This window comes from Sitophilus oryzae, unplaced genomic scaffold, assembly GCF_002938485.1.
Source record: "Sitophilus oryzae breed Bouriz unplaced genomic scaffold, Soryzae_2.0 scaffold_1297_pilon_pilon, whole genome shotgun sequence".
NCBI lineage: Eukaryota > Metazoa > Arthropoda > Insecta > Coleoptera > Curculionidae > Sitophilus > Sitophilus oryzae.
This window is the reverse complement of record NW_022145945.1, coordinates 10,714,188-10,726,694: the sequence shown is the minus strand read 5'-3', so window position 1 is coordinate 10,726,694 and position 12,507 is coordinate 10,714,188. Positions and strand designations below refer to the sequence as shown.

General features: G+C 34.8%; 1 protein-coding gene across 2 annotated transcripts in view; it reads right to left on the bottom strand.

Moving 5' to 3' along the window:
- Positions 1-448: 448 nt before the first annotated feature.
- Positions 449-12,507, bottom strand: part of LOC115874757 (paired box protein Pax-1-like) — a 77,419-nt gene continuing 65,360 nt past the window's right edge. The window contains exons 1-4 of one of the 2 annotated variants that reach the window (XM_030890035.1): positions 11,359-11,512; positions 6,710-6,890; positions 6,249-6,558; positions 449-1,053 (exon numbers count right to left, since the gene is read on the bottom strand). In XM_030890035.1, the coding sequence (XP_030745895.1) occupies positions 808-1,053; positions 6,249-6,558; positions 6,710-6,890; positions 11,359-11,398 (777 nt within the window). In that variant the 5' untranslated portion in view covers positions 11,399-11,512 and the 3' untranslated portion in view covers positions 449-807. Of the gene's footprint in view, positions 1,054-6,248; positions 6,559-6,709; positions 6,891-11,358; positions 11,513-12,507 lie in introns of those variants that run through there. The other variant, XM_030890036.1, reaches the window with a different exon arrangement.

Genomic DNA, 12,507 nt, shown 5'->3' with positions numbered 1-12,507 from the left:
CGAAAAAATGTTAGTGTCTTCTTCAAAAGCGAATATCTAAAAAAAAATTAAGGTATAATATAATAATAGCTCCCGTATATAGCGTTTAACGCCTTGGGAGTAGCAAGGTACAGCTTGCCATACTAGAGCCGTTCGGTATACAAGGAAGGTAATGTGGCTAGCACTACACTTCAACCGCCTATTATTACCTCAGGATTGTGAATCCCAAGTACTCATTTAAGGCTGAGTCGACCTAGGTACCTAAACTATTTTTATTTTAATAAAAATAGTCGGCTGATGAAATGCCGGGTGTGGGAATCGAACCCACTACCTTCAGATTGGTAGACGAGAGCCTGTATTACCTCTACGCCACTGGGCACCTTAAAAAATTAAGGTAATGAGATGAATCAAAAAATAAACTATCGAGAAAAGATACATCTAGATGTTAAAATAATTTTTAAGTTCCTTACTTTGTTACCGTACTCCACAGGGTGTTTCAAACTTTCACCAAAAATCAAATTTTGTTTTCGCCCGTATAACTGACAGATGGCAATTTTCATTCTTAATTTATAAAGAGGCGCTAGAGAGTCCAATAATTTAGCTGCAAATTTCTTAAAAAAATCATCAAAATCGGTCCACTTGAACACAATTTATAAAAATTTAAAATACATGAAAATCCGTTGAAAATCCTGAAGAGGTGTCCGTTTTCTATGCCGGTGAGTGTATATCTATGTAGAACTTTAATTTGTTATTAATAGTATTGGGTCTAATATGGAAACCACGAATCAGCTTCAACCATTTTAACCCTCATACTTTTCTTCTTTGTTTCTACAAATGGGGTCCTGTCAAATGGTGACTCCCGTTGACCATATGCATGGCCGCTGCTGTGGGGCCATTCCCCGACTGCAGATACATGTAGTAGTTGTAGTTTTGCGTGGGGTCACAACCCGGGGGCGAGGGCCCGGGGGGCAGCGTGGTTGTGGGGCTCGAATGGGGTGATCTGAAGGCGTGCACGCCCGCTAGAATGTCTTGAACGGAGTGCGAACTCGGCCAGCAGGGAGTTCCTCCTGATCTCTGCAAAGAATACAAGAGGAGACTGATATTTATAAATAACAGTTGAACTGTTACTTATTGAAATGCCAGTTGTATACAGGGTGCGTCTCAAAAGTGGATCACCGCCTATAACTTTTTTATTTTTTCAGATAAAAAAAACGAGATTTGGTTTATTAGTATATGACATAAATTAGAATTGATTGACGTATTCAATTGTTTTTGGCGACTTCCTGTTTCACCGGAAATTACTACAACTTTTGATTTTTAAATGGCACCCTTGGTATATTTTTGCTTTATTGGATAGAAAGTGACACTCTGAATAGAAGGACATATCATATGTTAACTTTTGACATCTTCGCTTAAAAACAAATCGTATTTTAAATGTCAATCTAGAGTGCCATGGCTGTGTTACAAACACTAATGTTTAATCAAGGGGCCTTGGAAAAATAGATTTGACCGTCTAATGTCTTTCGTGTCTTGTCTTGGCCGGTTAAAAGATGCCCAAATCGTATTTTTAATCATATCTCAATTTTTTCGAATGGAACAATTAGCATATTTGGAAGAAGCATTTTTTTACGAATAATTTGGTAGGTACCACACTCAGTGGCGGACTAAGCCTGTCGGAGGCCAGGGGCGGCGAAGCTAAATGTGGCCCCCGGTCTGTTCAGATAATGATATACTTCTTATGTACATTTTGTAAATATTGAATGACGTATGTAAAAAATTCAAGTATTTATACAGGGTGTCCGAGGCTGAGCCTGCATTAGAAGTTTCTAGAGAACTACAATATCTAGATCCGAGATTTTTTGCATATCATTGTTTCACAACGAGATCTATCGATTAAAAATATTTTCAATATGCGGCACTTCTGGAAGTACCAGAAGTTGACAGCAACTTTTTTATTTTAAATAGGTGCCCCCATTTTTTATTACATACCTACTTAAATTTTCTGTAAAATATTATGAATTTTGATATTAAACACTCTATACCTAACTTTAACCGTTTTTGAGAAAAAAAATATTTATAATTTTTGGAGGAAAAAACTGCCTGTCGAAAAAGATGTATAGAGCCTAAACGTCAAATTTAGTGATTGCCACAGCCACTGTATATATTTCAAAAATTAAATTGTCCGAATGTCATATAATAATGGCCGCTGCTGTCATGGAATTGAGCGATTAAAAAATTATCATAAGTCATTTTTTTCAAATGGAAATCCACTTTTTTATTTCACTCTTGAAAAGGCTTTCGTTACTTTCGTTTTTAACATTTGTTACTTTTTGACTATACATGTTCCTGTACCTAAAATAAATCGTTTTTAAGTTATTTAAGATTTAGCTTTAAAGCGTATATTTTTCTTGATTTTAACCACTAGCCTATGACAGTATATTATCGATCATCATTTCCAAGCCAACTTTGCGCTGCTTTTTTTCGATCATAGGGTATATTATTAAAATATCAACTATTATATATCACTAAAGAGCGAAAATACGAGATATATTTGTATAAATACACTTTTTAAACTTTTAAGCAGCAGTATTTATAATATAGGAAATTCAAATAATTCGTTTTCTGACAGATGTAAATAAATAACTGACTGTTTGATACTCAATGTCAAAGGAAGCTAGATAAAATCAAGAAAAATATACGTTTTCAAACTAAATCTTAAATAACTTAAAAACGATTTATTTTAGGTATACGAATAAATATGTATAGTTAAAACGTAACGAATTATCAACTCCATGACAGCTACCGCCATTATTATATGACATTTGAACAATTTAATTTTTGAAATAGATAGCCACATGTCTTTTCTTTATGTCACAGTGGCTGTGATAATCACTAATATTGACTTTTAGGCTGTACAATTTTTTTTGATAGGTAGTTTTTTTCGTCCAAAAATTTTAAATTTATTTTTTTCTCAAAAATAGTTAATGATAGATATATAGTCTGTCCATCGAGAAGATCCTTGACAGTGATAGATGTGTCTGTCATTTTAATTTCAAAGTAGTTTATTTTATTTTACAAAGAAATAAGTTGGTACAACTGGAACGCATAGCAGGAAATATTTAAAATTTGATTGACAAGATGACAAGTGATTACTTCAAAATATTGTGAAAAAAACTGTATAAAACTGAAAAAATGTAATCGAGTTATTTTATTTAATAAAACCGGTATGTTTTAATACAAAACAAACAAGAACAAGACACTACATACCAAAAAATATAAAAAGAACTAATTTTTACTTTCAAGCTTTATGAAACTACCCGCATTTATGATTATATTTATCAATATAACTTATGTACAAATACAAATTTGTAATCTTCCACAGGAATAAATAAAACAACATAGGTAAATAAAACAAACTATTTTATTAGTAATAACACCTACCAAATTTTATACCTTAAAGGTTGATTAATTAACTTTAATCTTAATTTTTTTAAACCAGTACCTTTTGACATTATTTTTCTGCAGTAGGTACTAAAATCCATTATTTACCTATCGTGTGATGTCGATATTTTACAGCTACTCCAGTTTTTAGTATGTGTTTAGTTTGATCCTTCTACCATATACGAGATGCACTTATCTACGACGAAATGGTATACAAACTTTATCGATGGCAACTTCATTGGTGTATAAGACTTTCTGCCTGGGCAGCGAGTATTAACCATAAACTGTGCTCTGGGTCTACAGTTAATTTTCACTCGATTTTTCCTCCACTTGACTTCAAAAGACACAAAACACACGTAATAATACGAATCAAAATGCATCATCTTCCAAAACGCAGGGTATTTAACAAAAGTTGACACAAAATTATAACCTATAATTTGGCAAGACTTTGACAAGCGTCAAAAATGACAAAAATCTAAAGGCGAGTTCATACGCATCGGCGTCCGTTTGTCGTTCATCGTTCCGTCAAACCAATAAAATTGAAATACGATCTGTCTTTTTTAAATAAACCAATAAAACTGGTTAAAAACAACAAGACACGACGTATGACGGATTTATATTTAAACCCATCCATAGATAACTTAAAAATTATTAGAAACTTTTTTTAGTAAAATAAATAGATTGGTATGGGACGTCATCTGCTTTTCTTCTGTCATCGTCTGTCGAAATCTTACCTGAGAAAAAAAACAGAGTATAGACCATATGACCCGCGTTACTTTCGCAAGTTTATTTTGTAAGTTATTTTGTAAGTCCTCCAAGATCCGAGGGGCCCCTTCGCTGTCTCAGGCCCTTGGCCCCCGTTATACTTGGCCCCCGCCCAAACCAAACCAAACCATTGAAAAATAACTTAAAAGCTAAAATAAGTAAATTCAGTCTCAAAATATATAAAAAATAATAATTATTCGATATTTTAAACAAAGAAAATTACCCCTTGATTTAATTTCCTAAATAGAAAATGCCATTGACAATTACTGGGGCCTGATAATTGATAATAAAGTAAATATCTGCTTCCATTTATACTGTTTATAGTTTGCGTATACGTATGGTTTGCATACTCCATCTACAAATTGCTTCATATCTACTGAACGCATTGCCTTGTTTTCTTGTTTGCCAGTTGAATAAAAAATAGGTACTTATGAAGTTTCGGGGGCTCCCTGAAAGACGGGGCCGGGGCGGACCGCCCCTTCCGCACCCCCCCGCCCTTAATCCGCCACTGACCACACACTTGCTATTTCGAGTCAAATTGTCGTTATGAACGGCATGTTACAATGTCAAATAAACCATATGCGAAAATATCAAAAGTTGACATATTATATTATGTCATTCTATTCAGAGTGACATATTCTATCGATTAATGTAAAAAAATTCCGAGGGTATCATTTAAAAATAAAAAATTGTTGTCATTTCCGGTGAAACAGGAAGTGACCAAAAACAATCAATCAGTCCTAATTTATGTTATATACTAACATGCCAAATCTCGTTTTATTATCTGAAAAAATAAAAAAGTTATAGGTGTGAGCCACTTTTGGGACGCACCCGGTATACAACTTTATATAGGGTGAGTCTTAAATAAGTGCAAATATTTTCAGGGCTGGTAGATCTCGATAAAAGAAACATATTTTCTCTTTACCATTTTTCAAATAAGGCCAAAATAACTGAAGTTATTTAAATTTGAAAATTAAAAAAAAAATTGTTTTTTTTTGAAAAATTTTGAGACGTGGGTTTATACCGTGGGAAAATTTGCGTTGAACAGGCAGTTCTAAAAAGCTTTCGAAAAATATACAGGGAAATTTAAAAGAATGCACGATTTCCAACATCTTTTTTTTGCGAAAAAAATCTCATAGATGTGTCTGGGATACACCACCCCTGAAAATATTTGCACTTATTTAAGACTCACCCTGTATAATTAGGTTGACTATAGCTAGTCAACAGTTGTATGTATGTACAACTGTTTCTAAGTAACAGTTGTAGCTGTTACTTAGAAGTATCAGTTAATTAACTTATAGCAAGTCATCAGCTGTCTGCAACTGTTATTTCTAAAAAGCAGTTGGATACATATAAAGCCGGTCCCAGATACTACGTGCATTTGGTGAATGTGCGAACATTCGAATTATGTACTGCGGCTTCGGCCACCTTCCCACACGCTACGTTATTTGTAAAAATGCGTCCAATGACAAATATTTCCCGTAGTAGAGCAACGCCGTCGCGCAACGTCTTGATTTTCAGTGCTGTTGCAGTTCAAAATGGACAATGAAGAAGAGCATGATAAATTTTGATTTAACATTCCAGCCATCAGCCACTTTGTTCCTGTGTTTATGATCTGGAATCTGTGGATTCCAAATCACTGGTTCACTCTCAAATAATTGCAAAAACTCCAAAGTTAACTCGTTTGTCCATTCCATTTTGGAGTAATAAAGAAAATGGAAATCAACCCGCTACCAATGCAATACACAAGTGAACTGAGGGAGGCGTGCCGTTAAAACAAAAATAACCTAAACAAAAAGCACGTAAACAAATAGCCGTAGTGTCTGGGAGTAATTCCGAAGTTGACTACGCCGCACAACGAGCTCCTTTGATTGGTGCCAGTTTACCGACAACCGCCGGGAAAATGACGAAGTACGAATCTTCGTCGAAGGTAACCTCCCACACGCTACGCGAATAAGCTCGAATACCGAATATTCGCCAAATGCACGTAGTGTCTGGGACCGGCTTTAGCATAACAGCTTTACATAAGTTGACTTATAACAAGATCTTAAAGTATATCTTACCGTATGAGTTGGGGATTTCTGTTGCAAATAGGGGTAGGTGGGATAACTGCTATAGAAAGAATGGGTATGCGAAGACCCATGTATTATCGATCCTATCTTGTTCCTTAGAATCCGACTGATTGAACTGACAGAAGGAACATTGTATTTGTCACACACACCGTCGGATAGTAGTCTGTCCCGAATTTCCCAGGCAAATATTCCTGGGTCTTTTTGCTTGAGCTCTTTGATGTAGGCCACCACTTTGGGCGTGGTCACCCGCGGTTTGGAACCACCGATGGCACCGGGGAGGATGGAACCCGTCTCGTGGTATCTGGAAATGGGGTTAAAGTTTAAATCAAAAATCTTACACTGAATAAAATAGAATATTTTTATGATTGAACGACTTATTAATATTTCATTTAGAAAATAGGAAATAGCATGACAATAATTTTTAGTTACTTATATTTTTTATTGAATTCTACCTGGCTAGTATTTTGGATACACATCCGTGGGATACCCTTAGTTGTCTGGAGATGTCACAGGGTCTTATACCCACTTGAGATAGCTCCACTATTCTCAATCTAACGGCGTTGGGTAGTGGTCTGCCATTTACAAACACACCACCTAGCTGGTTTACTTCACCGTATTGTTGTACCTGTCCCTCTGAAACAAAATCAAAAATACGTTATGCATAATTCTTTTAAAATATTGTGATCAAATCAAAATACAAATAAACTAACAGTTTGTGTACATTTTGCTCGTGTATGATGGGCCAAATCAACAATCAAATCAATATATAATATGATCAGTCTATACCGGGTGCGTCTCAAAAGTGACTCACCCCTATAACATTTTTATTTTTTCAGTTAAAAAAACGAGATTTGGTACGTTAGTATATGACATAAATTAGGATTGTTTGACGTATTCAATTGCTTTTGGTCACTTCCTGTTTCACCGGAAATGACTACAACTTTTGATTTTTAAATGGCAACCTCGCTATATTTTTACTTTATTCGATTGAAGATGACATTTCGAATAGAATGACATATCATATGTCAACTTTTGATTTTTTTGCATATGGTTTATTTGAAATTATAATTTGAGGTTTATACCGAAAATTTTTTTGACTCGAAATACCAAGTGTGTGGTCTCAAATTATTCGTAAAAAATGCTTTTTCCAAATAAGCCACCCTCGTTCCATTTGAAGAAATTGAGATATGATTAAAAATACGATTTGTGACGACATGCGACGATCAAATCTATATTATTTCCAAGGCTCCTTGATTAAGAATTAGTGTTTTTAACATAGCCATGGCACTCTAGATTGAAATTTAAAATAAGATTTTAATCAAGAAAAAATGTCAAAAGTTGACATGTGATATGTCATTCTATTCAGAAGGTCATTTTCTCTCGAATAAAGTTAAAAAATACCGAGGGTGCCATTTAAAAATCAAAAGTTGTAGTCATTTCTGGTGAAACAGGAAGTGACCAAAAACAATTGAATACGTCAATCAATCCTAATTCATGTCATATAGTAACATTCCAAATCTCGTTTTTTTAACTGAAAAAATAAAAATGTTATATGGGTGAGCAACTTTTGAGACGCACCCGGTATATACTAGAACTAAAGAATCGCAGATCAGTACTGCGAATACCGACCGAATATAATAAAATGTATGGCCCGTAGCCGGTAGTGCACTAAAACTCTGGATTAGGGAAAATCAGAAATCAATGTGTATTATATATTGAATCAGAATGATTAGGGAAAATCAGAGAAACAGTCAGGGGGGCACAGGCAGAGCAAGGCCTTTATGCAAAACATAATTCTAAGACTACATGGCTTAGCAGGAATAAAGTGCGGATTACAACAGGCCTCTTGACAGGACATATGGCTGTCAAGTGCTACCTGAACAAGCTCAAACTGTATCAAGAAAGTATTTGCTGCAGACTCTGCAATAAAGATCCTGAAACAGCGGATCCTTCAGAGCACATAATATGCACTGCGAGGCTCTGGATCGCAAGCGACACTTTTTATTTGGGAAAGTAAGGCTAGAATCAAAGGAACTATGCCCCATCCCAAGAACAGTTAACCTAATAGGACTGCTCATTCAGCCAAAAGTGTCCGCCAGGTGCATGCGAAAACTACTCGCTTTGTGACGTCATTGTAGCCCTTGTCATGGTTATTAGAAGGTTATTAAAATCGTGGGCACTTAGTATGCACTTTGTCACAATCCACAACACAAAATGAACGTATTTATACACTCTGTAGCTCTAAAAACTTTAAAGACACCTTTTTCACATTTAAAATTGACAAAATAATTAACTCAAAATTTCTCAGCTGTTATTTTTATAAGTTTACCATAGGCAACTAATAATACACACTATCATGACAAGGCCACGAAGGCTTTGACAAGGGCTACAATGACGTCACAACTGTCAGCTCAAGCGCGGGAAGAAGCGAACGTACGTCTTAAGGCTGATTCATGGTACACCGTGACGGGCCGGGGCCGTGCGGCGGTGAAGGCACGGTCAAACATTGTCAAATGTTATTTATACTTATGCATTCATGCTAAGCCGAGCACGGGCCGAGCTTCGCCGGAACGCGTCCGTGCCCCGTCCGAGAAATGTCGGTGTACATTTTTCCTCGGATCCGCTACGGTCCGGCCCGTTGCGGCAAACATAAATAAGTCGCCCGGGCTAAATACTTCGTTCATCTACGGGCCTATAGCGGCTGTTTTCTAGCAGTGTTGCCGCACCCAACTTTTAGCGCGTACCACATTATAAACTAAAAATGTACCACTTTGGTACAATTTTTTAAAGCACAACAAAATACATCTGCATATGACTTTAACCGGTTTGGTCGCTGTGAATTTCTTCATAAATTTCTACATAAAAAAACTTCCTGGAGAAAGACACAAATCGAGACGAAAAACATGAAATAGAAATTCAGAAAACCCAATTATAAGTATGTATAGGTTGAAGAATTCTAAGTAATTCTAATACTACACACAATACTTGGAAAACTTAAATTTTATTTAAAAAAAACGCAAATATAGAAGCATGTTAGAAACAGTAAATTTTCAAGTTTTTTCTTCGGGTTATTTAATATAGGCAACGCTATAGACATTACAACGTTTATAATACGTCGTTAATTAATGCGGATTTTCTCCGAATGGTATCGGTAAGCGCGTTTAATGCAATATCAACGACAATAATTATTAAATATCTATTCATTTTCGGTGCGCGTGGGAAATAATTATTGTACCAAATCATCCTGGATTTGAAAATGTAGTACCACTGTACCAAATAGAATTAAAAGTATCAAATTTGGTACAAATGTACCACTGCGGCAACACTGTTTTCTAGAATATAATCGGCACGGACATGATCCCCGTTGTTCACTCGGTGTAGCATATATTGAAGGCCCGGACGTGGCTCGGTGTCTACTTTACGGAACGTGCCCGGCTCGGGTACGGCCCGGTGTACCATGAATCAGCCTTTATGGGGATGAGCAATCCTATTAGTTTACCGTTCTTGGCCCCATCCTATCAAGGACCTGTACAGATTGGTGCAGGGTACACGGATAGGAGAATGGATGCACACATAAAAGGGGACAAACACAATAGGCCTCACAGGTTACTATTAAATCCCAAAAAAATACATTACATGTAGTTAATCGATGTAGAGGGTGTAGTTTATATAACTTTCAAATATCAATTGTTTGAGGCAGGTTTGTGGCGAGGTTATAATAAGTTGAAGCTTTAGAAAAATAGCAGGTTGAAAAATATTTTCTACAAAGTCTTGACAAAGCTACCTACTATACCCGTACCGGGTGCGTCTCAAAAGTGGCTCACCCCTCTAACTTTTTTATTTTTTCAGATAAAACAAGGAGATTTGGTATGTTAATATATGACATAAATTAGGATTGATTGACATATTCAGCTGTTTTCGGTCACTTCCGGTTTCCTCGGAAATGACTACAACTTTTGATTTTTAAATGGCACCTTTGGTATTTTTAACTTTGTTCGATAGAAAATGACACTCTGAATAGAATGACGCATCATATGTCAACTTTTGACATTTTTTCATATGGTTTATTTGAAATTGTAACATGCGGTTCATAATGCCAATTTGACTTGTACCAATACCAAGTGTATGGTATCAAATTATTCGTAAAAAAATGCTTTTTCCAAATATGTTAATGAGCCACCTTCGTTCCATTTGAAAAAATTGAGATATGATTTAAAATACCATTTGGGCATCTTTTAACCTGCCAGAGGACAAGACAGTAAAAACATTAGGCGATCAAATCTATTTTTCCAAGGCTTCTTGATTAAAAATTAGTGTTTTTAACACGGCCATTGCACACTAGATTGAAATTTAAAATACAATTTGTTTTTGAGCGAATATGTCAAAAGCTGACATATGATATGTCATTCGATTCAGAGTGAGATTTTCTATCGAGTAAAGTAAAAAAATACCGAGGGTGCCATTTAAAAATCAAAAGTTGCAGTCATTTCCGGTGAAACAGGAAGTGACCGAAAAGAATTCAATACGTCAATCAATCCTAATTTATGTCATAGACTAACATACCAAATCTCGTTTTTTTTATCTGAAAAAATAAAAAATTTATAGGGGGTGAACTACTTTTGAGACGCACCAGGAATACCTAACTAGGTGATTAAAATCTTATATTTCATATTTGTAGTTACTTTGGTTGTGTTAAAATATTTCGAGTTTTCGTATTTTATAACAATTTGAATATATTGCCTTACCTAGTATGTTCTATTTTTTATGAATCTATACTTCTTTAATTAAATAAAAATCCTATGTACCTATTACATGTTTTCTATCAAAATTAACCTTTTTATTTACAGGATGGTTTTTCTATCGTAATATCATTACGTATTTTATTAAAGAAGTTTTCATATCGTTAATGAACGAAAAAAGACGTAGTTTTTGAAGAAAAACTACAAGTAGTTAATGACGTCTTAATTAATTATTTCCGAACCCTGTTCACAGGTCTCAGAGTTTCTGGCAGAGGACGGTACCTTATTATTAAAAAAAAAGAATCGCGACGAACCGCATTAACGCATAATGGGTATGAGATGAAGAACAGCATCATACTCACCATACGTGCATCGATCCATTGACGCATTCAATCGGCGCATCAATCCATAGTGAGTATGGGGCTGAAGACTATTAAGCCATTCCAAGTTACAAGCGCTTGTTGTTCATCCGTATAAGTTGTTATAGTTGCATTTTTTAGAAGGACAGCATTTAGCTCTTGCTTGAAAATAGGACATATTGTACTTTGATTAAATTATCATAGTTTATTTTTGGAAACTCTGCGTAGTGTTTATATACCTGTCGCTATCTCCAAGGCGCCAAGTTTGAATCATAAATCAAATTTTGATACGAAATATTACTTTGGTGCAGAAAAACAAGTTTCGGTTACATTAAATGTAGTGATGTAAATACCGGTAATTTATAAATCGGTAATATTACCGGTAATATTACGAAATATTACGGTAATATTGGTAATCTAAAAAAAGAACAGCTTTTTAAATAGTATTATATTTTTAATTCAAACCTGGTAAAAATATTACAAAAAAAAGACAAGAACGTTTAAGTTAGTCAGAGTCAGAGTGGTCTATATTATTCTAGCAAAGACTATAAAATTTCTTTATTCTATTAGACTATAAAATTTCTTTGTCAAAGATTTAAAAGAGATTTTATGAGGAATTTGACAGTGTAATATGTGTGATTTTATAAAATATTGTATATTAACACTGTCAAATTTTTCATCAAATATCTTTTATAAAAGACCTTTGACAAAGGAATTTGATAGTATAATACTAGCCTAACACTGTCAAATATTTCTTAAAATATCTTTTACAAAAAATCTATAACAAAGAAATTTTATAGTGTAATAGCGGTTTAACTAGTAATAGAGTGGATAATGGTAAATCATCCCCAAATTCGTCATCTGTTACTTCTTTGTCTTTCGTTAATTGAGCCAAGAAGTCTATTTTACTTCGAAATAGATATCTTCTTCTTTTTCCGTTTTTCTCAGCAGCTTCTACCATTCTCGGATGTTCTTCTCCATTTAGTAAATTATAATTATGGGCAACATAAGAATGTTTTCTGGCCCTTTCCACGGTAAGTCTGTTTTTTCTTGACGGATGAACAAATCCATTCAAGTAATAAAGGTTCTTTCAGTTGCGGCTGTTGATGATGGTAAATTTAATAAATGGAAAATGTCCACAGCCAACATAGG